Source organism: Scyliorhinus torazame, chromosome 16 (assembly GCF_047496885.1).
Source record: "Scyliorhinus torazame isolate Kashiwa2021f chromosome 16, sScyTor2.1, whole genome shotgun sequence".
Taxonomy (NCBI): Eukaryota; Metazoa; Chordata; class Chondrichthyes; order Carcharhiniformes; family Scyliorhinidae; genus Scyliorhinus; species Scyliorhinus torazame.
Window position 1 is genome coordinate 59845609 of NC_092722.1, and position 27494 is coordinate 59873102.

The 27494-nt window shown below is 47.6% G+C and overlaps 1 protein-coding gene across 7 annotated transcripts in view; it reads left to right on the top strand.

Annotated features, from left to right (window-relative positions):
• Positions 1–724: 724 nt before the first annotated feature.
• The window catches only part of hspg2 (heparan sulfate proteoglycan 2), a 644821-nt gene continuing 618051 nt past the window's right edge, over positions 725–27494 (top strand). For 5 of the 7 annotated variants that reach the window (XM_072478558.1, XM_072478559.1, XM_072478561.1 and 2 more), the window contains exon 1: positions 726–986. In XM_072478558.1, coding sequence (XP_072334659.1) covers positions 921–986 — 66 coding nt within the window. In that variant the 5' untranslated portion in view covers positions 726–920. Of the gene's footprint in view, positions 987–27494 lie in introns of all 7 variants that reach the window. The other 2 variants (XM_072478556.1, XM_072478557.1) reach the window with 1 other exon arrangement.

Sequence of the window (27494 nt, forward strand, 5' to 3'; positions counted from 1 at the left end):
TCTTCCCTGAAAGCAGGTGCCTCTGGCACCATGGCACTCACCCTGTGAATTAGGCGCTCAAGTCTGGCTGCCAAGTGGAACTTGTCACTTAACTCTGGGGGCATGGTGGGAAAGCTACCCATTGAGACACTTCCTCCTTTTGCCCATTTTGTGGGTGGCACTACTGCCTCACAGCATCAGGGACCCAGGTTAAATTCTGGCCCTGGGTAACTGTCTGTGTGGAATTTGCACTTTCTCCCAGTGTCTGTGTGGGTTTCCTCTGGGTACTCCGGTTACCTCCCACAGTCCAAAGACGTACAGGTTAGGTGGATTGGCTATGCTAAATTGTCCCTTAGTGTCCAAAAGGTTAGATGGGATTACTGGGTTAAGTGGATAGGGTGGGGCCTGACCCTAGGTTGGGTGCTCTTTCAGAGGGTCGGTGCAGACTCGATGGGCTGAATGGCCTCCTTCTGCACTGTAGCAATCTTCCAAAAAGAAAAGCTGACAAATAGGAAGAGAAACCATTATGAGGTTGGAAAGTTGTTGGGAACAGTGAGACTCATGGATTTGGGAGAGAGAGAGAAGGGGGGGTTGGGGGAAGTGAACTCCGGTTCCTGTAAAATCCAGTCCGGGGAGTTTGGGAAGGCGAGGCGAGCGGATCCATTCCTGGGAATCCATGTAGAGTTTTGTGTGGGGCTGGGCTTGAGGAGAGAGTGAAGCTCGGAATTGTGAGGAGAAGTTCAGTGAGAGGGGTGGAGAGGGCGAGGGAGAGGGGAGGAGAACTTTGTGCAAAGTTGGAGCAAGAGGCAGAGACGGGACAGCTCCGCTCAAGGACTTTTGAATCACTTTCTTCTCCCAGCCCCAGCGGCCGATCAGCGGGAGATTTCTGTGAGGAGTTTGGGTTGGGAGAGAGAGAAAGAAAGGGAGAAGACTGAAGAGAAATGGGCCGGAGAAAAGTTTCGCTGCTCCACTGGCGTCTCCTCATCCAAATTCTTTTCCTCTCCTGTGTGAGTACAAGTGTCCCAACTTTCTTCCCCCGCCCGCTTCTTCTTGCATTTCTCTGGAGATTTTGAGACCCGTTTACGTGGTGAAGGGAGGGCGAACTCTCAAAGTAACCTCAACCCATCAAAGCTAAAAGTTTTCGAAAACTTTTTGAAAAGTTGTGGAAAATCTGCAGCCCAGCCGGGGTCACTTTAAACTGGGGGTGGGGTGGAGGGGGACTTTGAGATTGTACCATACCAAAGGGTACCTTGAGTATATTTGTGTAAAAGTGCCACCAGCAAGCAGCTAAAGGCTAATTTTATCCAGTCTGGAACTCTTGCTATGTTTCAAAACCTATTCATAGAGTTTCTTCTAAATCAGTCTGTCCCTGGCATTACCTTTTTATTTGCATTAAGTACGATGGTTGGACGTCTTGTTTGTGGCTTGAAAAGATGATTGTAATTTAAACAAAAAAAGACTTGTAAAACTCTGACACTATCAAATTCATTTCTGAACGGCGAATTTTGGTTTGGAAAATGTGTTCGGATATTGCAAGATTTATGCTCCCTTCAGGGGGCCCTCAAGCCACTCACTGTGTTACAACCCTGGTGTCCCTCAGCAGGTTACAGACTAGGTATCGCCCTTGCACTCAGCTCAGCTCCTGCTTTATCAGCCCAGTTGGATGCACTTTGATCCCCCCCCCCCCCCCCCAATGAAAGTAGCTAACTGTGGGGAGAAAGTAGACCGAAGCTTCGAGCCTGTTTCTGAATCTTCTCACTTGTCTGATTTAGCTCTGCCTGCTGAATTGCAATGTCAAGCTATAATAACGTTTGCCCCCCCCCCCCCCGTTGCTAGAGCAGATACTAAGTCGATTCACAGGACCTGGGACCTACTTCCAGTCACATTTTAGAAATCTGAAAATCCAGGCAAATGATCCAAGTACAGTTGTTCTGACTGTTGTGAATTGAAGCTTTGTGAAAATTTGTCTAAAACCCAGGGTGATCCCTGGAAATGGTGCGAACCATGTTAAATCAGTTCTTGGCAAAGTTGCAGCTCCATTACACTGCCTCTTTATTACACGACCAATGCTGAAAAAACCCTAGACTTAATTCTGAAGTAGAGTTTGAAACCAGTCCACATGCTCCTCTTGACTCTCCCCAGATAGCTGTGCTGGTTAAGTGCGATCAGTCCTCCAGGGCAGGAGGGGTGCAAGTTTGAACCCGGCTCTGTGCTGACGTTGACAGGTCTCTGGGGGTGGTGTCACGGGGTCTGTGTTTGGTTCCTCTGTCCCTCGGGTGTGAAGAGGAGTGCGGGAGAATGAGGAGTGACGATGGATCTGTGATGCTGAATGGAATCCAATGCCCCCTGTTGGAAACTGGGTGGGCCATGGATTGGATTTGAGGCTCCAGTCATACACCCATTCTCCTCTACATTGGCTTAGTTAAAAAGGAAATTCAGGCTGGCCTGTAATGGTGTCTGATCAGTGGCCAGTTTCCTGCTCCTGTTAATGTTGGCAATGGTCCTCCTGTTGTATATGTTCAGATTCATTTGCAGGAATGATCGTTCTATGGCAGTGCTGGTCAGTGCAAGTGGGTGGCACAGTGGTCGACAATGCTGCCTCTCAGCGCCAGAGACCTGGGTTCAATTCCAGCCTCGGTCTCTGGCTGTGTGGAGTTTGCAGTTTCTCCCCGTGCCTGTGTGAGTTTCCTTTGGGTGCTCTGGTTTTGTCCCACAGTCCAGAGATGTGCAAGTGAGGTGAATTAGCCATGTCTGGCTAACTGTCCCTTAATGCCCCCCCAAAAGGTTTGGTGGGGTCGTGCAGTTACATGGATAGGGTGGGGCATGGGCTTAAGTAGGGTGCTCTTTCAGAGGGTCGGTGCAGACCTGATGGGCCAAATGGCCTTCTGTACTGTAGTATTTCCATGGTTCTATGAAGTGGTAACTGCAGCATGACTCTCAGTATCTGTGTTGTGCTGCCTCTTGATGGAATCTTCCAATGTGTGGAGTCTGCACGTTCCGCCTGTGTCTGCGTGGGTTTCCTCCGGGTGCTCTGGTTTCCTCCCACAAGTCTCGAAAGACGTGCTGTTAGATAATTTGGACATTCTGAATTCTCCCTCTGTGTACCCGAACAGGAGCCGGAATATGGCGACTGGGGGCTTTTCACAGTAACTTCATTGCACTGTTAATGTAAGCCTACTTGTGACAATAATAAAGGTTATTATTATAATAACAATTATTATTATCCGGTTTGATCTCTGTGCTGAACATTACCTCACCACCACCACCACCTGTGAGGGCTGTCCCTCGACAGCCCTCACACTTAAATCATTGTCCACCGCCAAGTTCTGGTGAATCAGAACTTCCTCCGGCTCATCATCAGAGACTCGCTAGCGATTCCCTTCCCTTGCATTGAAGTATATTGTGTGCAATCTTCCTGCCCTCTCTGACGCTGAGGTTTTAAAATATTTGTTATTTCATGGGATGTGGGCGTCGCTGACTGGGCCAGCATTTGTTGCCCATCCCTAATTAAACTTGAACTGAATGGCTTTCTAGGCCATTTCAGAGCGGTAGTTAAGAGTCAGCCGCATTGCTGTGGGTCTGGAGTCACATGTAGGCTAGACCGGCTGAGGATGGCAGATTTCCTTCCCTAAAATGCAATAGTAAATCAGATGGGTTTTTACGGTAATTGATGTAGATTCAAGATCATCGTGCTCGTTACTTGCTTTGTATTCCAGATTTTATTGATTGAATTCAAATTCCACCAGCTGCTGCGGAGGCAGGATTAACCAGGGCCTCCGGATCATTAGCTCTGTGACATTATGACTAGGTCACCATCTCCCCCAAACTCCAGTCAGCCTCTGTCTCAAGGCAGCTTACTTACTTCCACCTTTTGAAATGCTGCTTACCTCTTGAATATTGCAAACCTTCAAGCTGACCTCAGTATAAAGGCGGTTGCCTTTTGTTATGTTAAACCTAACTCTCCTAATGTTCATCTTGGAATCCCTTCATAACTCAACTTTAATAAACTTGTCCGACACTTCTGATGTATCCATTGCCACATTAAGAGATGGCCGCTATTGTCATTGTCTTAGCCCTATGGTAAAACCCACAACCATGCCATAACTCTCTGCAGCACAAGATATACTGACTGCTTTGCTGTCATATTTACCAATGCCAATTGTGATTAAATGGATTCCTGGAGGTTTCATCACATGATTTGCCCCCACCCGCCAGCCATTAGTCGGCCAAACGTCCATCCTAGTGACACACGGCCTTCCTACACCAATTGGAAAGCAAAAAGATTCATTACCCAATTGGATGATTCTTGACTGTGAGACAAACGGCCTTTTCTCCCCTAGTTTCCATATTTTAAAACCTGGTGAAGAGAAATGTTCAAAGAAAATAGAAACTATATTTTTATCATCCCAATGATTTTCCTTCAGGGATGCCCTCTGCAGTATCCTGGCGATTGATCTTCAGTTCCTGGAGACTCCAAGCCAATCCTGGAGGGTTGGCAACCCTAACCATGTTTTACCTGGTTATCTAGAGGTGTGTGAGCCACCTACTGTATCCACCTGAGTGTAGCCTCCAGCAGACAAAATAACTTCCATTTCTATATCATTGGTCGTGTGGTAAAACATGGTGAGGTGCTCCACAGGATCAACATTGACATCAAAGCATGTCAGCTGAGGTGATGTTAGGATTGGTGACCAAAAGCTTGATCAAAGAGGTATGTTCCCAGGAGTATGTGAGAGGTGGAGAGGTTCAGGGAGGGAATTTCACAACCAGGCAGCTGAAGGCATGGCCGTCAGGGGTAGGTAAGAGTGATTAAAATCCAGGATGCAGAAGAAGCCAGAATTGGAGGAGAGATCAGAACTTGGGGTTGGAGAAAGTTACAGAGAAAGGGGTGAGAGAAAGTTACAGATAAAGGGAAGGATGAAGATGAGAAGGGATTTGCAAACCAGGATGAGAATTTTAGAATGGGGACACCTGTCAGCCGGGAACGGGGTACGTCGGCGAGCTTGGGGGCGATGGGTAAACAGGATTTAGTGAGAGTTCAGAGATCTATAAGATTATCTTCTCGCTGAGATAGGCAAGGGAACAATAGGAATGGCTAATCACAGTGACTGACCGAATGTCAGTCTTTTGATAGTAATCCAAAGTCCACACTCTTGATTTGAGACGATATGGTAATAAAAGACAAAGAGTTTGAAAAAATAGCAAGAAAGAGATGAAAATTAGATTACAAAACAACTGTGACTCGTGTGCATGTTAATTCAGTACAAGAATCACAGAAATGTCATTATCTTTAACTTGCATCAAGGGGAATGTATTGTTCCTTTCAGAAAACCAAGTGCCTGAGGTGCTCGCCCGGTTTAATTGCTCTGCCTTGTCTGGTGTTGTGCTTTACAGAATGCACATGTTGAAGATTTGACTCTTGGTCTGTATTGTGTCAATTGGTTTCTGTTGTGCTGGCTTTGCCCTAGGCTGGGGGCAGGGCATGGGGAGGGGGTAGGAGTTTGGCGGCAGTCGAACCTATTAGAAAGTATGTGCGCAGGGATGTGAGGTAAGGGCAGCATTGATCCACCCTCTTTGGGCGCAATGCCTTGCTGTGGCTCCTACTTGAATGGTCTCATGGATGAGATACTGATGAGAACCTCAGCACGTCCATCTTCAGGAGGGGTGGCGGCAGGTGTCATTCCAGTCAAGTCTTAGAAAGCATTGCGACGGGCCTTTGACATTGTGTTAACAGCAAGTTCTTAAAAAAAATTGCTGTAACTGAACCTTCTTTGCATCGATGCAGTATTTTTAGAAAGGATAAATTTCCTGCACAAAGCTGCCCTTGTAATTGTGGGCCCGTTCGCGCATGTACAGGAGTGTTCCCGGCAGCCCCTCGAGCCGGCTTTGGCTGGCAGGCCGCCCCCTCGAGCCGGTTTCATCATTTGGTTAAACCCCCACATGGCTGATCTGCTCGCACACGCAATGTCTGACTGGCCAGTGTGTATTTCCATGACAAGCAAAAGTTTTCATTCCGGAGATTCACGCTATCTGCAGATACTTTTTCCATGCTCAACAGTAAAATTCACTTGCATTGGCGAGCTCTCACTCCCAATAGAACTGGGATGGGACCATTTTTGCAGGGAATCAGGGATAGCTAAATGAAGACATTAGTGATTATACAGGATCCCACCTTATGGGCGCGATTCTCCACTCCCACACCGGTTGGGAGAATCACCTGGGCCGCCAAAATTTCCAGGGACGCCGGTCCGACACCCTCCCATGATTCTCCCAAGCGGCGGGAACGGCCCGGTCGAGTTTCGCAGGCCGGAGAATCGCCGGAGACACCCAAAATGGTGATTCTCCCGCACCCCCGCTATTCTGAAGCCCGGATGGGCCGAGCGGCCAGGCCAAAACGGCGGGTTCCCCCCGGCGCCGTCCACACCTGGTCGCTGCAGTCGTGGGCGGTGCGTGAACGCTGGGGGGGCGGCCTTTGGGCGGGCGAGGGGGGATCCTGCACCGGGGTTCACCGGCAATGTGGGGTGCCCGCGATCGGTGCCCACTGATCGTCGGGCCGTCCTCTCTGAAGGAGGACCTCCTTCCTTCCGCGGCCTTCAAGATCTGTCCCCCATCTTCTTGCGGGGCGGATTTGGACAGGGTGGCAACCACGCATGTGCGGGTTGGCGCCGGCCAACCCGCGCATGCGCGGATGACGTCCGTTATGCGGCACCGGCCGCGTCATCTATGCGGCGCCGCTTTTACGCGGGCGACAAGGCCTGGCGCGGGTAGATGACGCGGCCCGGATACTGGCCCATTGTCAGGGCCTGAATCGGTCGGGGCCGTTCCGCACCGTCGTGAACCTCGACGGCGTTCACGACGGCGTGGGGGTGGAAAATCCCGCCCTATATCTTGCTCAACAGAAAAAAGTCACACGCACGGCTCCAGGGAATGAGCAACTTTAATTAGAAAGTTTGGAGAAGTTGGGACTATTTTCCTTGGAGAAGAAGAGATTGGCTAGAGGTGTTCAAAATAATGAGGGGTCTGGACAGCGTAGATAGGGACAAACTGTTCCCACTGGCAGAAGGATCGAGAATGAGTGGGCGGAGATTTAAGGTAATTGGCAAAAGCATCAATGGAAACATGCACTGGAATTTTCTGACCATTCCCGATGGTGGCGAAATGCTGCCATGGGTTTCCTGGCGGTGGAGGCTGCGTACAAGGAGAAACCTGGTTGACATCAATGGGACCAGAAGATCCCACCAAGAGCAGGCCACGTCCACCACCGTAAAATATGTTGTTGGGGACGGGGGAGTGAAGGGGCGTGGAAAATCCCACCCATGAGAAATGTCTCACATCAGTCAGTGATTAAGACTGGAGTGCACCATCTGCGAGTCGTGGGGGCAGGTTCAATCGAAACATTCAAGAGGGACTTGGATCATTATCTGCAAAGGGTGAACGCGCGATGTTATGGGGAGAAGGCGGGACATTAGGTAGACTGCTCATTCGGAGAGCCAGTGCAGACACGATGAACCAAATGGCCTCTTTCTGTGCTGCACCTGTTCTGTGAATAGGTGTTCCTGGGATCCTGAGCACTTTGTGCCACGGCTAAGCTTGTATTAACGCTGGGGAAACATTAGTGGGCTTGGCAGCTGAATCTGTGTGGACTGCCACCAGGTATGGTTGGCACAAGAGGATTGATCAGTCCATAAAATGGTTCAGTGCCTTGAAACGCTTATTCAAATATTGTTTGGCACGGGTCTTATTTTAGTCACGTTTTGCAACAGGAGATTAAATTTTCAAGATTTGCTGTGAAGCCTATAAATCTGTCATTGGGTTGCTGTTGTGTTGCAGCAGGGATTCAAAGCAGAGAATAGGAGAGAGCCTGTGTGCTGGCTGCCTGTCTGTGGTTTATCTGGACCTCAGCTGGGCTTTTCATGAAGGAGTGAAAAATGGTGATTTCATCTTAACATGAGCAAACCCCGCATTGCTCCAGCGGTTGGAGACAGCTGGGAGATTAGATTATTGGAGGCGGGTAAACACACTTATCATTGCCGTCGAGTTACAGCTGATCAATAATCTGCTACTTTGAAGGCAAGCTTTTTGATTAATCAACAGCTCAAATATTTGTATTAAAGGTAAAATATTCAAACGACAAACAGGCTGCCAACACCTTGGAAGCGTCTGGCTGGGACCATGGCCTTTTGAGTGAGCTTCCTGTGGGACTGTGTCCAGCACCAACTGCTGCTGTGAAGACTCTGGGAGAAATAGACCCGGGGAGTGCCTCGTTGGCTGGTTTGCCAAGAGAGATCTTGTGATATTTTATATAGGTTATCGGGGGTGGATGAGGCAACAGTCAGATCAGCTGTGATCTTATTGAGTACAGGCTCAAGGGGCTGAATGGCCTACTCCTTACTCTTAATTCGTACGTCGGTATCGCCTTGCATTTTGAACAAAGAACAATACAGCACAGGGACAGGCCCTTCGGCCCTCCAAGCCTGTACCGGTCATAATACCAACCTTTGCCAAAACCCTCAGCACTTCCATGTGTCGTATCCCTTTATACCAATCCTACCCATGTGTTTGTCAAGATGCCTTTTGAACACCGTTATTGTATCTGCTTCCACAACCTACCCTGGCAACGCGTCCCACACACTCCTCACTCTCTGCGTAAAAACCTGCCTCGCACGTCTCCTTTGCCCCACGGACCTTAAACCTATGCCTGGTAACTGACCCCTCCACCCTGGGAAAGAGTGCTTGCCCATCCCCTCATAATCTTGTAAACCTCTATCAGGTCACCCCCTCAACCTCTGTCATACTAATGCAAATAATCCAATTCTATTCAGCCTCTCCGTGTAGCTAACAGCCTCCAGACCAGGCAACATCCTGGTAAACCTCCTCTGTACCCTCTCCAAAGCCTCCACATCCTTCTGGTAGTGTGGCGACCAGAATTGTGTGCAATATTCCAAATATTTAGTTGGGAATTGATGCTCGATTTACAGAATCTTAGTGGAGGCCATTCAGCCCATCACGCGTGCCTCCACCTTTCCTTCAGGCTGCGCATCCTGGACTGTAACGCAGGAGAATGGGGATGAGAAAATATCAGCCGTGATTGAATGGCGGAGCAGACCTGATGGGTCAAGTGGCCTAATTCTGCTCCGATGTCTTATATAACAACCTCTGTGCGTAAGAACATTTGCCTGATCTCCCACCATTGCATTAACCTGACTCCCTTCCAATGCAGACACGAGATTGCCTTTAATGTTTTATTGTCTGCAATCTTGGTTTTAAATCTTCTAACTGCAGGTAAACAGTGGAAGCTAATTATAGCGCAGCCTTTGTGAATGATTTTGAAGAATATTATTATATGCTTAGGAATTGAGCTTGCTTCAAGTCTGTGTTCAGCTAATTGTTCCTCGTTTGTAACTGTGCGCACTTTTTCCTGTAAATTCTGTTAGTGTTTTCCTGCTGGATGAAACCTGTGACCATAGCACTAAAATTACACCAGACAATCGGAACTCCTGCACCCCCCCCCCGGTGGAATCTTGGGTGGGGGGGGGCGTCAGATTTTGCTCTGCGTGGCCGTTGCATCAGCACAGCACTGCGAGGGCGAAAACAGCTCTGCCCTTCGCTGTGCTTTGTAAACCCAGGCAGTGTGTCCCCAGGCATTCCATAGCTCTGAGATCAGAGGAAGGATAGGGTTTGCCTGAAAGGAAAGCTGCAATGCCTAAAGAAACACGATAGTCAAGGGCTCGGGAAACTGAATTCAAGAATCCTGTCACCTGGCCAGGCGTGTTCGGGCTTCAGTTAAGTGTGTGTGCCCGTGTGTATTGTCTGGGAGTTTGTGGTGAACTTTCAGACACCATGATAAGTGGTTACACTGCCCTGTGGCTGCAATGATTTGGAACATAGAACTGTATGGAAGCTCTTTCTTTCTTTAAAATTAAATGTAGACAGTTGATTGGACAACAAGAGTTGTTGTGTTGGATCCGATGAAATGTTGAATAAAGTTATGAATTGGTGCTAAAATTCAGACCAGAAGAGCCGCGTAAATTTTAATGAGGTGTAAGTGTCACTGGCAAGGCCAACCAACACTTGTTGTCCTTGAGAAGATGGCACTTCTTGAACCTTGAGGACCTTGTATTTTGATCCAGGTACGATGAAGGACCGATGATATAGTTATGTGTCGGGATCATATGGGGAGTGGTGGGAAGACACTGTCTGTGCGGAGTCTGCACGTTCTCCCCGTGTCTGCGTGGGTTTCCTCCAGGTGCTCCGGTTTCCTCCCACAGTCCAAAGATGTGCAGGTTAGGTGGATTGGCCATGCTAAATTTCCCTTAGTGTCCAAAATTGCCCATAGTGCTGGGTGGGGTTACTGGGTTATGGGGATAGGGTGGAGGTGTGGACTTGGGTAGGGTGCTCTTTTCAAGAGTCGGTGCAGACTCGATGGGCCAAATGGCCTCTGGAACTGTAAATTCTATGTAACCTGTCTCTGCTGCCGGGTCCAGATTGTCACAGATACCAAACTCCAATGCTGCTGCACTCCCTGACACTGTAATAATCCCCAGCACTGTCCCTCTCCCTCGACACTGTAATAATCCCCAGCACTGTCCTTCTCCCTTGGCACTGTAAAAAACCCCTGCACTGTCCCTCTCCCTCCCCACTGTAATAAACCCCAGCACTGTCCCTCTCCCTTGACACTGTAATAAACCGCAGCACTGTCCCTCTCCCTCGACACTGTAATAAACCCCAACACTGTCCTTCTCCCTCGACACTGTAATAAACCCCAGCACTGTCCCTCTCCCGAACACTGTAATAAACCCCAGCACTGTCCCTGCCCCAACACTGTAATATACCCCAGCACTGTCCCTCTCCCTAACATTGTGATAAACACCAGCACAGTCCCTCTCCCTCGACACTGTAATAAACCCCAGCACTGTCCCTTTCCCGAACACTGCAATAAACCCCAGCACTGTCCCTAACACTGAAATAAACCCCAGCACTGTCCCTCTCCCTCGGCACTGTAATAAACTCCAGCACTGTCCCTCTCCCTCGACACTGTAATAAACCCCAGCACTGTCCCTCTCCCGAACACTGCAATAAACCCCAGCACTGTCCCTAACACTGAAATAAATCCCAGCACTGTCCCTCTCCCTCGGCACTGTAATAAACCCCAGCACTGTCCCTCTCCATCGACAGTTTAATAAACCCCAGCACTGTCCCTCTCCCTCGACAGTGTAATAAACCCCAGCACTGTCCCTCTCCTTCGACAGTGTAATAAACCCCAGCACTGTCCCTCTCCCTCGGCACTGTAATAAACTCCAGCACTGTCCCTGTTCCACAGCACTGTAATAAACCCCAGCACTGTCCCTATCCCTAACACTGTAATAAACTCAAGCACAGTCTCTCTCCCTCGACACTAATAAACCTCAGCACTGTCCCTCTCCCTCGGCACTGTAATAAACTCCAGCACTGTCCCTGTTCCACAGCACTGTAATAAACCCCAGCACTGTCCCTATCCCTAACACTGTAATAAACCCCAACACTGTCCCTATCCCTAACACTGTAATAAACCCCAGCACTGTCCCTCTCCCTCGACACTGTAATAAACCCCAGCACTGTCCCTCTCCCTCGACACTGTAATAAACCCCAGCACTGTCCCTCTCCCTCGGCACTGTAATAAACTCCAGCACTGTCCCTCTCCCTCGGCACTGTAATAAACTCCAGCACTGTCTCTCTCCCTCGACACTGTAATAAACCCCAGCACTGTCCCTATCCTTAACACTGTAATAAACCCCAGCACTGTCCCTCTCCCGAACACTGTAATAAACCCCAGCACTGTCTCTCTCCCTCGACACTGTAATAAACCCCAGCACTGTCCCTATCCTTAACACTGTAATAAACCCCAGCCCTGTCCCTCTCCCTCGACACTGTAATAAACTCCAGCACTGTCCCTTCCCCTCTACACAGTAATAAACCCCAGCACTGTCCCTCTCCCTTGACACTGACATAAACCCCAGCACTGTCCCTCTTCCTAACACTGAAATAAACACCAGCAATGTCCCCCTCCCTAACACATTAAGAAACTCCAATACTGTCCCTCTCCCTCGACACTTTAATAAACCCCAGCAATGTCCCTCTCCCTAACACTGTAATAAACACCAGCAATGTCCCTGTCCCTAACTATGTAATAAACACCAGCACTGTCCCTCTCCCTAACACATTAAGAAACTCCAATACTGTCCCTCTCCCTTGGTACTGTAATACACCCCAGCAATGTTCCCCTCCATCGGCACTGTAATAAACACCAGCAATGTCCCTCTCCCTAACACAGAAATTAACCACAACACTGTCCCTCTCCGCAACTGTAATAAACTCCAGCACTGTCCCTCTCCCTCGACATGGTAATAAACTCCTGGACTGTCCCTCTCCCTCAACACTGTATTAAACCCCAGCACTGTTCCCTCTCCCTCGACACTGTAATAAACTCCTGCACTGTCTCTCCCTCTCGACACTGTAATACATTCCAGCACAGTCCCTCTCCGTCGACACTGTAATAAACCCCAGCACCGTCCCTCTTACTCAACACTGTAAAAAAACTCCTGGACTGTCCCTCTCTCTCGACACTAATAAACGTCAGCACTGTCCATCTCCCTAACACTGTAATAAACTCCAGCACTGTCCCTCTCCCTCGGCACTGTAATAAACCCCTGCACTGTCCCTCTCTCTCGACACTGTAATAAATTCCAGCACAGTCCCTCTTACTCAACTTAATGCATTTTGGAAGGTCTAATGCAGGTAGGGAATATACAGTGAATGGTAGAACCCTCAAGAGTATTGAAAGTCAAAGAGATCTAGGAGTACAGGTCCACAGGTCATTGAAAGGGGCAACACAGGTGGAGAAGGTAGTCAAGAAGGCATACGGCATGCTTGCCTTCATTGGCCGGGGCATTGAGTATAAGAATTGGCAAGTCATGTTGCAGCTGTATAGAACCTTAGTTAGGCCACACTTGGAGTATAGTGTTCAATTCTGGTCGCCACACTACCAGAAGGATGTGGAGGCTTTAGAGAGGGTGCAGAAGAGATTTACCAGAATGTTGCCTGGTATGGAGGGCATTAGCTATGAGGAGCGATTGAATAAACTTGGTTTGTTCTCACTGGAACGAAAGAGGTTGAGGGGAGACCTGATAGAGGTATACAAAATTATGAGGGGCATAGACAGAGTGGATAGTCAGAGGCTTTTCCCCAGGGTAGAGGGGTCAATTACTAGGGGGCATAGGTTTAAGGTGAGAGGGGCAAGGTTTAGAGTAGATGTACGAGGCAAGTTTTTTTTTTTACGCAGAGGGTAGTGGGTGCCTGGAACTCGCTACCGGAGGAGGTAGTGGAAGCAGGGACGATAGGGACATTTAAGGGGCATCTTGACAAATATATGAATAGGATGGGAATAGAAGGATACGGACCCAGGAAGTGTAGAAGATTGTAGTTTAGTGGGGCAGCATGGTCGGCACGGGCTTGGAGGGCCGAAGGGCCTGTTCCTGTGCTGTACATTTCTTTCTTCTTTGTTCTTTGTTGTTCAACACTGTAAAAAAAACTCCTGGACTGTCCCTCTCTCTCGACACTGTAATAACCCTCAGCACTGTCCCTCTCCCTAACACTGTAATAAACCCCAGCACTGTCCCTCTCCCTCGACACTGTAATAAACTCTTGCACTGTCTCTCCCTCTCGACACTGTAATAAATTCCAGCACAGTCCCTCTCCATCGACACTGTAATAAACTCCAGCACCGTCCCTCTTACTCAACACTGTAAAAAAAAACTCCTGGACTGTCCCTCTCTCTCGACACTGTAATAAACCTCAGCACTGTCCCTCTCCCTCGGCACTGTAATAAACTCCAGCACTGTCCCTCTCCCTCGGCACCCCTGCACTGTCCCTCTCTCTTGACACTCTAATAAACTCCTGCACTGTCCCTCTCCCTCGACACTGTAATAAACCCCAGCACTGTCCCTCTCTCTCGACACTGTAATAAACCTCAGCACTGTCCCTCTCCCTCGGCACTGTAATAAACTCCAGCACTGTCCCTCTCCCTCGGCACTGTAATAAACCCCTGCACTGTCCCTCTCCCTCGACACTGTAATAAACTCCAGCACTGTCCCTCTCCCTCGACACTGTAATAAACTCCAGCACTGTCCCTCTCTCTCAATACTATAATAATCTCCAGCCTGAAGCTTTGTTCAGTTGTGGCTTTTGACCACAAACCTTTGACTCCAAGGCAGGAGGACTGCCAACTTGGACAAGCTGCCACTTGGATTGAGGAGGCTCCATTCTGAGCTGTATGTGATATGGAGATTGCGGAGAGCAAAATGTCAAAAAAAAAAGAAGGGCTTTTGTTTTTCGTTATGTTTAAGCCCCTTAAGGTCTCCAGCAGCTGTAGTGCTTAAATATACACTTGCATAGCAGATAATCACAAGAGTTGTGCAGATTGGAGAAATATATGGAAACCCTGATCATAAAATTCAATGTTGGACATGAATATGTCTTTTTTTTTAAACCATGACAGTGAGGCTAACTTTATGCCTTTTTGCTATCGATAATTTCCTTCCCATGCAGCTAATCCTTTGATTTCGGAATATTCTTTAATCAGATCTACCTTTTGACAGCAAAATCCTTGACCCGAAATGTGGCTTGAAATCAAGTGAAACTGTACCGTAATAAAATAAACAATCAGGGGAAAATAAAAGGCAGATGTGCTGGGAAAAACTGAAGTTGGCTCAGCTAAATGGGGACTTTCTCTGAAATTTAGATTTGCTGAAAGAGTTTGGCAATCGGTGATTATAGTTGTACCTGTTGTAGGGTAAGCCATGCCTGGGCAAACAGGCTTTATTGTTATAGATCCTTATTATGTACAAGTTATAGGAAGACTATCTAACACAACTAGCCCCTGTAGCAGTGCATTCTCCCCAATTTCTGCCTGAAGAAATGCCCCTTTAATTCTTTATTGGTTGCTCCCGTGTTTATTGTTCAGGACTTCCCCACTGTGCGGAAACAGTTTTGGAATTTGAGCTCACCCTTGCCAGTATGGAGAGGCGTTAGTTCCCAGTTTCCCAGGGCTGGGCTATTCCCATCATTGTTCAATCAATGGGCCAAATGGTCATCTCCTGTGCCTTAACAATTCTGCGATTTTTGATTAGATTGTCCTCCTCTCTTGCACATTTCATGGGATGTGGGCGTCTCTGTCTCGGCCAGCACTTTTATTGTCCAGCCCTAATTGCCCTTGAGAAGGTGGCAGTGAGCTGCCGCCTTGAACCGCTGCAGTTCATGTGGTGTAGGTACACCCACAGTGCTGTTAGGGAGGGGGTTCCAGGATTTTGACCCAATGGCAGTGAAGGAACAGACATAAATTTCCAAGTCAGGATGTTGAGTGACTTGGAGGGGAACTCGCAGGTGGCAGAGTTCTTATGAGCCTGCTGCTGTTGTCCTTCTAGATGGTAGAAGTTGTGGGTTTGGAAGGTGCCTTCGAAAGAGCCTTGGCAACTTGCCTCAGTGCATCTTGAAGATGGTCCGCACAGATCTCCAGTATCGTGCATCAGTGAGGGGTGCCAGACAAGTGGGTTGCTTTGTCTTGAATGGTGCTGAGCATCCTGTGTTGTTGGAGCTGCACTCATCAGCCAAGGGGAGAGTATTCTATCACACTCCTGACTCATACCTTGTAGGTGGTGGACTGGTTTTGGGGAGTCAGGAAGTGAGTTTTTACCTGCAGAATTCCCAAGATCGGACCTCTTGTCGCCACAGTGTTTATATAGCTGGTTCAGTTTTTGGTCAATGGCAGCACCCAGGATGTTAGTGGAGGATTCAGTGATGGTAATGCCATTGAATGTCAAGGGCAGGTGGTTGGATTCTCTCTTGATGGAGGTGTTCATTGCATGGCACTTGTGCAGCATGAATGTTACTTCCCACTAGCCAGTCCAAACCTGGATATTGTCGTGGCTTGCTGCACAGCGGCATGGACTGCTTCAGTATCTGAGGAATTATGAATGGTACTGAACATTGTGCTGTCATTAGCGAATACCCCACTTTTGACCTCATGATGGAAAGTGGTCATTGATGAAACAGCTGAAGATGGTTGTGCCCCTGACACTACCCTGAGGATCTCCTTCAGCGACGTCCTGGAACTGAGATAATTGACCTCCAACAACCGCAACCATCTTCCTTTCTTCTGGGTATGACTCCAATCACTGGAGAGTTTCCCCCCTGATTCTTATTAACTCCCATTTTGATAGGGCTTCTTGATGCCATACTCTTATCAAATATTGCCTTGATGTCAAGGGTAGTCACTTTTATCTCGCATCTCGAGTTCAGTTCTTTTTTTCATGTTTGGACCAAGGCCGTAATGAGGTCAGGAGCTGAGTGGCCCTGGCGGAACCCAAACTGAGCGTCCGTGACTAGATTATTGCTAAGCAAGTGTCGCTAGATGACACCTTCCATCACTTCACTGATGATTGAGAATAGACTGGTGGGGCGGTAATGGGCTGGGTTGGATTTGTCCTGCTTTTGTGTATCGGATGTACCTGGGCAATGTTTTGCATTGCTGGATAGATGTCAGTGTTGTAGGTGTACTGAACAGCTTGGCTAGGGGGTGTGGCAAGTTCTGGAGCCCAGATCTCCAGTACTATTACCGGACGATTGTCAGGGGCCACAGCTTTTGCAGTATCCAATGCTTTCAGACAATTCTTAATACCATGTGGAGTCAATCGAATTGGCTGAAGACTGCCATCTGATGTTGAGGACCTCGGGAGAAGGCCGGGATGGATCATCCCCTCGGCACTTCTGGCTGAAGATTGTTGCAGATGTCTCGGCCTTATATTTTGTACTGATGTGCCGTGCTCCTCCATCATTGAGGATGGGGATCTTTGTGCAGCCTCCTCCTCCAGTTGTTTAATTGTCCACCATCATTCACTTTTGGATGTGGCAGGACTGCAAAGCTTAGATCTGATCTGTTGGTTTTGGTATCACTTAACTCTATTCTTTCTCTGTTTGACATGCAAGTAAATAATAATAATCTTTATTTGTGTCACAAGTAGGCTTACATTAACACTGCAATGAAGTCACTGCGAAAATCCCCTAGGTGCCAGACTCCGCGCCTGAGCGGGTACACTGAGGGAGAATTCAGAATGTCCAAATTATCTAACAGCATGTCTTTCAGGACTTGTGGGAGGAAACCGGAGCACCCGGAGGAAACCCACGCAGACATAGGCAGAGGGTGCAGACTCCACACAGAGTGGCCCAAGCCGGGAATCGAACCCGGATCCCTGGAGTTGTGAAGCAACAGTGCTAACTACTGTGCCGCCCAGTAGTCCTGTGTTGTAGCTTCGCCAGGTTTACATCTCATTTTTCGGTATGCCTGGTGTTGCTCCTGGCCTGCCCTCCTATACTTTTCATTGAACCGGGGTTAATCCCCTGGTTTGATGGTAAGGTGCTGTCTGGTTCATTATCTATAAGGTATAACTCCATGGGTATGACTATGTCAGGCTGTTGCTTGACTAGACTGTGAGACAGCTCTGCCGATTTTGACACGAGCCCCCAGATGTCAGAGTTGAAAGGGCTGGGTTTGCCATTGTCATTTCTGGTGCCTGGGTTGATGGCGGGTGATCAGCCCAGTTTCATTCCTTTTAGACTTTGTAGCGGTTTGATATAACAGAGAGATTGCTCGGCTATATCAGGGGCGGAGTGAACCATCGCTGTGGGTCTGGAGTCACATGGAGGCGAGACCAGGCTAATCAGTGAATTTCCTCCCATCAATGATATTTGTGAATCAGATGGTTTTTCCTGGCAATGGTTTCATGGTCGCTATCATCGGAACCAGCTTTTTAATTCCAGATTAGTTTAAATTCCACCAGCTGCTGTGGTGACGTTTGAACCCATGTCCCTAGAGTATTAGCCTGGATTACTAGTCTGGTGACATTACCACTATGCAACTACCACCAAATCTCCGCCCTCCAACCCTGAGGCAATTCCTTGCAATCGGGTGAACACCTGTCTGCTTTCAGCCACGCCAGCTGCACTTCTGATCTCTGAGTGAGTGAGTGTAGCGGAAACGGCAGCAGCGCAGACAGTGGTTTATATTTCTTTATTCCTGGTGGAATTAAAGTGTTCTCGGTGCAGAGTAATCATTCCTGAGCAATTTATTTGATTGTGTAATGACTGTGTGTGGTTTTACTGTTTATTGTGTTGCGAGATTGAGCTTGATGGTTGGACTATTGCGATGTGAGTCAGGACGCCGCTGTCTGCTGGCATTGGAAGCGATCGAGAGCGAGGACAGAGTGAAGGAGGAAAGATCCCTTTGCGTCTTGCTTCTTCTCCTGCTTTTCTTCAATTCTCTCTCAGTGCGCATCTGTGTTATCCGTCCATCCGATTTCTCCTCTTTCCCCTTCTGCCTTTAGCCTCAATTTATCCTTCTGTTTTTGCCAGCGAAAGACATTGGGTCTTTGTTTCCACTGTCTGTACTTGGCTATCTTGCTTTCTCTCATTCTAACTGTACTTAGAAATCCTTTTGATTTCCAAACTCTTGATTTAATCCACTCATTTGTCCTTCAGTCCACACAGAAATGCTGCGGCAGTATGATCTATGCAGAATGTTTAAAATATGCCCTGGTGCTGTCCATATGTTGGATTTAACAACAAAAGAATGGAATTGCATTTTATAGTGCCTTTTATTTCCTCAGGGCACCTTGAACTGCTTAACAGCCAAGTATAACATGGGGAGACCTGGCAGCGAATTCAGACACAGGATGGCATGGTAGCACAATGATTAACATTGTTGCTTCACAGCGCCATTGTCCCAGGTTTGATTCCCAGCTTGGGTCACTGTCTGTGTGGAGTCTGCACGTTCACCCTGTGTCTGCGTGGGTTTCCTCCGGTTTCCTCCCACAAGTCCCAAAAGATGTGCTGTTGGGTAATTTGGACATTCTGAATCCCCCCTCTGTGTACCCGAACAGGTGCCGGAATGTGGCGACTAGGGGCTTTTCACATGAACTTCATTGCAGTGTTCCTATTTACCTACATGTGACAATAAAGATGATGATTATTATTATTAATAAATTAAATAGCAATGACCTCCACCCCCGTCACAGCTGCACTAGTGTCAGGCTGGATGTTGTGCGTGAGCCTCTGGAATGGTGCTTGAACTCATGGCCTAACTTGGGCTACAGCTGAGTTAGTGCTAGTGTATTTAGGATTTGGAGGAGAGGCACTTGATGGCTGAAATGGACCAGTGTCCTTGCTGCTCCCTTGGCTGAAATCCGCAGAGAGCACAGTTAGATGCTGCCGTGTGTAGCAGGGTCTGTTTACTTGCTGTGGGAGCTTCCCAAACATTTTTTTTTATTCATTTGAATAAATTAGGGGGAAAAGGGTGCAATGAGCAGAAGATAACTTGGGGAATGCGGTTTCTAAACTGGTGCTCTGGCTACAGGTTGAGAGAACTGTTTTATGGTTAGATATGTTGGGATAAATGGACCATCATAGATCAGTCAGCAGTATGAAGGGACTGATGTGAACATTTGCTCTGGAGACACTTCCAAACCGTTTAATTATATTCACGTAGAAAGAACATGAGCTGGGATGGGAGTGGATGGGTTCCATGTCAACTGGTTTGTATGAGGAAAGACCAAAATCATGACTTCAAAGAATTAAAGACTGAGTTTATAATGGTCTGCAGATCACTCATGCGAACATTGGGATTAAGAGACATTGATTTTTAAAAACCACAACCAAAATATATATATTTAAAATTACCACAGCCATTTCATAGATGTAACAATGAAAATTCCATCCTATATCCGCATGATTGTGAGATGGCTGTGGCAAATGTTAAACATTTTAAAATTCATTCTGAAATTGAATCTCTGGATCAACCGCATAATTTAGAGAAAATATTCAAAGCAAAGTCGGAGGAAGAGTTGGGAGAGGGTGGGAGGAAGAGTTGGGAGAGGGTGGGAGGAAGAGTTGGGAGAGGGTGGGAGGAAGAGTTGGAAGAGGGTGGGAGGAAGAGTTGGGAGAGGGTGGGAGGAAGAGTTGGGAGAGGGTGGGAGGAAGAGTTGGGAGAGGGTGGGAGGAAGAGTTGGGAGAGGGTGGGAGGAAGAGTTGGGAGAGGGTGGGAGGAAGAGTTGGGAGAGGGTGGGAGGAAGAGTTGGGAGAGGGTGGGAGGAAGAGTTGGGAGAGGGTGGGAGGAAGAGTTGGGAGAGGGTGGGAGGAAGAGTTGGGAGAGAGTGGGAGGAAGAGTTGGGAGAGGGTGGGAGGAAGAGTTGGGAGAGGGTGGGAGGAAGAGTTGGGAGAGGGTGGGAGGAAGAGTTGGGAGAGGGTGGGAGGAAGAGTTGGGAGAGGGTGGGAGGAAGAGTTGGGAGAGGGTGGGAGGAGGGGTTCTGGTGTGAGGTGCTCCAGAGAGTGAACGCCTCCACCTCGTGCGTGAGGTTGGGGCTGATACAGCTGAAGGTGGGATATAGATCACATCTCACGAGTGCGAGGATGAGCCGGCTCTTTGAGGGGGTAGAAGATGCGTGTGAATGTTGCGGCGGGGGGGGCTCCGCAAATCACGTTCATATGTTTTCGTCCTGTCCAAAGCTGGAGGATTACTGGAAGGAGGTTTTTAGGGTAATCCCTAAAGTGGTGCACGTGAAACCGGACCCGAGCCCTCGGGAGGCCATATTCGGGGTGACCGGAGTTGGAAACTGGTGTGGAGGCTAATGTTGTAGCCTTCACCTCGTTGATTGCCCAAAGGCGGATCCTGTTGGGATGGAGAGCAACCTCTCCACCCTGTGTCCTGGCATGGCGGGGGGACCTGTTGGAATTCTTGATTCTTGAGAAGGTTAAGTTTGAACTGAGGGGAAGGATGGAGGGGTTCTACAATTCATGGGCATTATTCATTATGTACTTTCAAGAATTGGATAATATCGAACTTTAGTTGGGGTGGGGGTGCTGGGAGGGTTGGGGGGAGGGGGACTATGTGTTAATGGTGACTATGGGTGATTCCTGACTCCCATTTGTTATTTGTTTGTTAACATGCAGGCTAGTGTTTGGGGGTTGGTGTGAGGATGGGATTGTTGTCGCTGATATGGGGTTTGACATTATATTCGTTACTGCTTATTTATTGTTGGTGGGTGCAAATTTGGGAGAAAATGTAAGTCTAGACTAATGCAGTGCAGTACTTACTGATGGAAAGCTATGCTATCAGAGGTGCTGTCTTTCAAATGAGCCATTAAGCTAAGGCCTGTCTCATTTGATGGATGTAAAAGCACTGTTTGAACAAGCGGAAGGGAGTTTCCCCAGCTATCCTGTCCAATAGTATAAATGTATTGAGCCGGATTTTTGTGCACCATTCCCCCCCAGTAATGTGCTACAGACCTTGGCTTCCTAGTTTCTCTTTGTGCCCCTTCTCAAGTCCCTGACATCTTCATTTAACAATTTATTCCCCGGTTGAGAACACACAAGCTCTCGGACTTGCTCCTGAGCAATCTGCTGGAACATGCGTAGACATGGCCTGGTTAACTGGCCCTTTGAATGAAAATTTATTTTAAATGACCAACAAATGTTGGCCGAGCCGACAGTGGCCACATCTCATCATGGAACAGTCCAAAAAAACTCATGCCTTCTGTTCCAAATCCCCGATATTGAATTCCCTGTCCATGGGTTTGAAATGCATCAGTGTAGTCTGCTTCTATCCACTCTGTCCCACCCTTCCATAATTTTAAACGCTTTTAACATATGGCCTGATAATATGTTGATTTGTCCTGGATGGTGTTGAGCTTCTTGGGTGTGTTGTGAGGTTCCTTCTGTTCCTTCTGCTGTTTGTCATTTTTATAAATGAACTGGAGAAGGGCGTAGAAGGATGGGTGAGTAAATTTGCAGATGACACTAAAGTAGATGGAGTTGTGGACAGTGCGAAAGGATGTTACAAGTTACAGAGGGACATAGATAAGCTGCAGTGCTGGGCTGAGAGATGGCAAATGGAGTTTAATGCAGAAAAGTGTGAGGTGATTTATTTTTAAAGGAATAACAGGAAGACCGAGTACTGGGCTAATGGTAAGATTCTTGTCAGTGTGGATGAGCAGAGAGATCTCGGTGTCCATGTACATAGATCCCTGAAAGTTGCCACCCAGGTTGAGAGGGTTGGAAAGAAGGCGTACGGTATGTTAGCTTTTATTGGTAGAGGGATTGAGTTTTGGAGCCATGAGATCATGTTGCAGCTGTACAAAACACTGGTGCGGCTGCAGTTGGAGTATTGCGTGCAATTCTGGTTGCCGCATTATCGGAAGCATTGGAAAGGGTGCAGAGGAGATTTACCAGAATGTTGTCTGGTATGGAGGGAAGATCTTATGAGGAAGGGCTGAGGGACTTGAGGCTGTTTTCGTTAGAGAGAAGAAGGTTAAGAGGTGACTTAATTGAGGCATACAAGATGATCAGAGGATTGGATAGGGTGGACAGTGAGAGCCTTTTTCCTTGGATGGTGATGTGTAGCACGAGGGGACATAGCTTTAAATTGAGGGGAGATAGATATAGGACAGATGTCAGAGGTAGGTTCTTTCCTCAGAGTAGTAAGGGCGTGGAATGCCCTGCCTGCAACAGTAGTGGATTCGCCAACACTAAGGGCATTCAAATGGTCATTGGATAGACATATGGACGATAAGGGAATAGTGTAGATGGGCTTTAGAGTGGTTTCACAGGTCGGCGCAACATCGAGGGCCGAAGGGCCTGTACTGCGCTGTTATGTTCTATGCTCTGTGCTCGTATATGAGTAAAGATCCCATTTCAAGAACAGTAGGGAGGTTCTCCCACATTGTCATGGCCAATACTTAACCCAGAAACGTTGTTTATATCTTTGTTGTTTATGGCACAAAGGCACAGTGGTTAGCATTGCTGTCTCAGAGCACCAGGGACATTGGTTTGATTCTGGCCTTTGGGTGACTGTGTGGACTTTGCATGTTCTCCCCCATGTTTGCGTGGGTTTCCTCCGGGTGCTCCGGTTTCCTCCCAAAGTTTAAAGATGTGCAGGTTAGGTGATTGACCATAATGTGTGAGGTTACGGGAATAGAGTGGGGGAGTGGACCTAGGTAGAGTGCTCTTGAGGGTCAATACAGACTCGCTAGGTTGAATGGCCTCCTTCAACACTAAGGATTCAGGACTTTCCTGTTGTGTTTCCCACACTACAAGAGTGACTACACTTGTTTGAGAGGAGATGAGGTGATCCCTGTTGTGCCAGCAGTGGCTCCACTGTGTAAATAACTTCCTTCCGTCAGTCAGTGACTGGAATGGATCTTGCTCATCAGATGGCTCGTCTGATGTGACAGAAAACTAGCAGGAGCAAAATGAGCTGCAACAGCTGGTCTCAGAACGAAAGGCCAGCTTTCGGTATCTACTGTGGTACTTGACCAGACAAACTGGACACCCATTCAGCCAGCAGTAGGAAGGCAGAGAAATCCTCTGTTTCGCCATTAATAGTTTCAAATGACCTTCCACCTTTCTGGTTGTTTTACTGTGGTTTTGCCATTTATCAGGTTGTGTGAACATAGAACATCCGTTCTATAGCTCAGGACATCATTAGGAATTTATGTCAAGATATGCTGAAAGCATTGAATGGTTTCATCAAAACATTAAGAGATTAAACTTCCGAGGACAGGCAGTCACGTTCCTATTTTTCTTACACAGTGCTGGAGTTTCGCATTTCTGGCCCAGATCTCTGATATCTGGCACCTGTAGAAATGTGGAGTGTATCTGTTCTGCGTCCTCTCTCGTAGTTCAGGATCATCGGAAGTAACCGATCCACGTCCCTTTTTAAGGGACTAGCTGTCGTAGTTGAATAAGTTTTCATTCACAAAGACAGTGAGAAGCTTTGGGACATTTAAATAGCTTTTCTAAATGTTAGTGACTGAGTGTTGCAAGTGGTTATGGTGATGGGATGACAGACTGGTAGGTAACGGCAGGTAGGATGGCAAGGTGGTGATATCAGGTCGGTGGTTAGGTCGGGTTTGGGGGTAGTCGGAGGGTCGGGATGGGGTGTTGGGTATTGGAGAGTCTGGGGGAGGATTCCGGGGTGGTCAATCTACGTGATGGGTACCCAGGATGTTGAACTGTTTCGCGGATAACTATCCAGGTAACTTGTCTGAACTCTCCGATGTCTCCGACTCTAATTCAGATTGAGAGTCCTTTTTGAAAGGTCCCGGAAGCAATCTTCCAGGGCAATTCCCACAGGGTCAGGACATTCGAACCTCCGAGGGGCCCAGTATTGCATCTTGGGGAGGGGGGTGGGGGGGGGTGCATCCGAGTTACGACCACTCAGAGATCAGAAGTCTGAGCCAACATCATTACTTGAATGGTTAACTTGCCATCAACGTTGGCTCAGTGTTGGATTCTTGCGTGGCAGAGGTGAGATTCACCATTCGGTCCTCCACGGGATGTGAGGATGAGATGGAATCAGCCACTTCAAAATATCCAGTGTTCTGGCTCAAGGTTGGAGAACATTCTCAAACTCTCTCAGCTGAACTATGATGTCTGTTGGAGAAAGGCAGGCTAAAGAGGATCAAGATGAATAAGAGCTTCTCTGGCATTGGGAGTTTGATACAGAATTTCACAGCTGACAGCCATAAAAATGAGAACAGTATTGTCAGTGGGATTTGGTTCATGTCATGGGTGTGCCCAGTTTTTGTACTGTGACTGCTTGAACCGAAACGTCCCCGTAGTCCAGTTACTAGTTTGATCTTTCCAAACCATGGCTTTGTGTCTAATGTGCACTAAACACAGTGCTTGTTCCACTCTTCAGTTAGATCCCAGCTAATCTGTTCCTCATCTATATTTACCAGCCATTGCTCCACGTCTCATGATGGATTTTTATTAGGCAAGGATATTAAGGGTTAGAAGACCAAGGTGAGTAGATGGCTAAGATAGCATTTAACCACTATCTGATTGGGTGATGGTGGAATATGCTCGAGGGAATGAATGGTCTAGTTCAGCTCATGTGCTGTTCATGACTGAGGTAATGGAGGATTGCCAGTGACCGGACCACACACAGTAAGAGGGAGTGCATTGGGAGGGGAGCAACAAAACCTGCAAGAGAAAAATAATTGAAGCGTGTAACATTAAAGTGCATGGGGCTGGGGGTAGTGTATTGAGATGGATAGAAAATTGGTTGGCAGACAGGAAACAAAGAGTAGGAATAAACAAATTGTTTTCCAAGTGGCAGGCAGTGAGTGGACAAATGTATGTTAGATGCAGTATAATAATAATAAGAACCTTTTATTGTCACAAATATGAAGTTACTGTGAAAAGCCCCTAGTCGCCACATTCCGTATAATGTGGACAAGCAGGAGGTTATCCACTTTGCTAGCAAAATCAGGGAGGCAGACTATTATCTGAATGGCTATAAATTGAGAGGGGAATGTGCAAGGAGACCTGGGTGTCCTTGTTCACCAGTCACTGAAGGTATGCATGCAGATGCAGCAGGTGGTGAAGAAGGCAAATGGTGTGTTAGCCTTCACAGCGAGAGGATTCAAATACAGGAGCAGGGATATCTTGATGTAAATATACAGTGCCTTGGTGAAACCACACCTGGAATATTCCTCCTTTTATTTGAGGAAGGATGTTCTTGCTATGGAGGGAGTGCAGGAAAGGTTTACCAGACTGATTCCTGGCATAGCGGGACTAACATACGAGGAGAGATTGGGTTGGTTAGGATTATATTCGCAGGAGTTTAGATGAATGAGAGGGGATCTCATAGAAACATAACATTCGAACACGACTGGACAGGGTAGATGCGGAAAGGATGTGGGGGAGTCCAGAACCAGGGGTCACTGACTGAGAGGAGGATAAATTTCTTCATCCAGGGAGTGGTGAGCCAGTGGAATTCGCTACCACTAGTAGTTGAGGCCAAAATATTTTATGTTTTCGAGGAGTTGGGTATGCTTTTGGGGAGAAAGGGATTAAAGGATATTGGGGGTGGGGAGGGGGGGGGGGGGAGGGGGCAGGGGGTGGAGGGCGGGAACAAGCTATTGAATTGGATGATCATAATGAACGGCTGAATGGGCTCAAAGGGCTCAATTTTGATGTTTCTATGAAGTATTTACGTATGAGATGGGGAGGAATTTGCCTAAAGTTTGGAAAAGACTTGAGAAGGAGGAAAGCATAGTTAAGGAACTGCTGGCTGTATACACCATTTTGGTTTTCTATTAACCTAGTATAGCGTGGCACGGTGAGACAGTGGGTATCACTGCTGCCTCACGGCGCCGAGGATCTAGGTTCAATCCCAGCCCCAGGTTACTGTCCGTATGAAGTTTGTATGTTCTCCCTGTGTCTGCGTGGGTCTCTCCCTACAGCCCAAAAAGATGTGCAGGGTAGGCGGATTGGTCACGCTAAATAGAGCCTTAATTGGGAAAAAAATTGGGAAATCTAAATTTAATTTTAAAAAATCCAGTGTGGATGAATTCATGACGGCACTGTGGTTAGCACTGCTACCTCACAACACCAGGGACCCGGGTTCGATTCCGACCTTAGGTGACTGTGTGGAGTTTGCATGTTCCACCCATATTTGCCTGGGTTTCTTCCGGGTGCTCTGGTTTCCTTCCACAGTCCAACGATGTGCAGGTTAGGTGGATTGGCCATGCTAAAAGGTTAGGTGGGGTTACAGGATTAGGAGATGGGGCAGAGTGTAGGCCCAGGGAGGGTGCCCTTTTGGAGAGTTGGTGCAGACTCAATGGGCTGAATACGCTCCTTCTACACTAGGGATTTTGAGTGACAAATAATAATAGACAAAACAAACATATGAGTGAGTGTGTTGGAGCTTGCTTAAAATCAAAGCAGATGTCATAGATAAAAGTTCAAACAAGGATTATTTCACAGTATGAATTCTTTAGGAGGTAAATTCAATGCTTTGGTGATAAATGCTGTCTGAGATTTCTGATGCCTGTGCATTCGTTGTCATCTTGAAGGTTATGGGGTGAAATTCGGCCCGTTGGAAATTTGACCAAATTATATTTCCTCAAAGCTATTGACGTTATCACTTCGATGTGATATGTGAATCTGTTCCACGAGTTTGTTCTCCTGCTCTCAAGCTGCCCAAGGCCAGGCAGTCAGTTCTGACCATGTTAGCTTATATGTCCCGGGTTTCCTCTTTCTCCCGCCTTCTGTTGTTGAGGTTCAGCTTGGAGACCATCACAAGATCTTTAACTATGAAAATCCAAATGTTGCAACTGGATCCCCTGCAATCCACCCATTCCCTCTTCCATTCTCCCTTGCAAATACCAAGAAAGTAATTCAGTTAATTAATTTGACTTACCTACCTATCATATTGCCCAGCGTGTGTTTGTATGGGTTGTTAAACATACATCGTTAGTGCAGAATTTCCACTTTCCCCAAAATACACACCCAGTTGAACTTTACTTGACTGCAGTTAAGTAAGGAAAGTGAATTTTGTTTCCTCCGCGTAGTGCAGTTGAAGGGACACTTGAGTGTTTTTCTAGCTGTGGGCAGTTTTGATGTTTAACTTTTAACCTGCGCGGGAT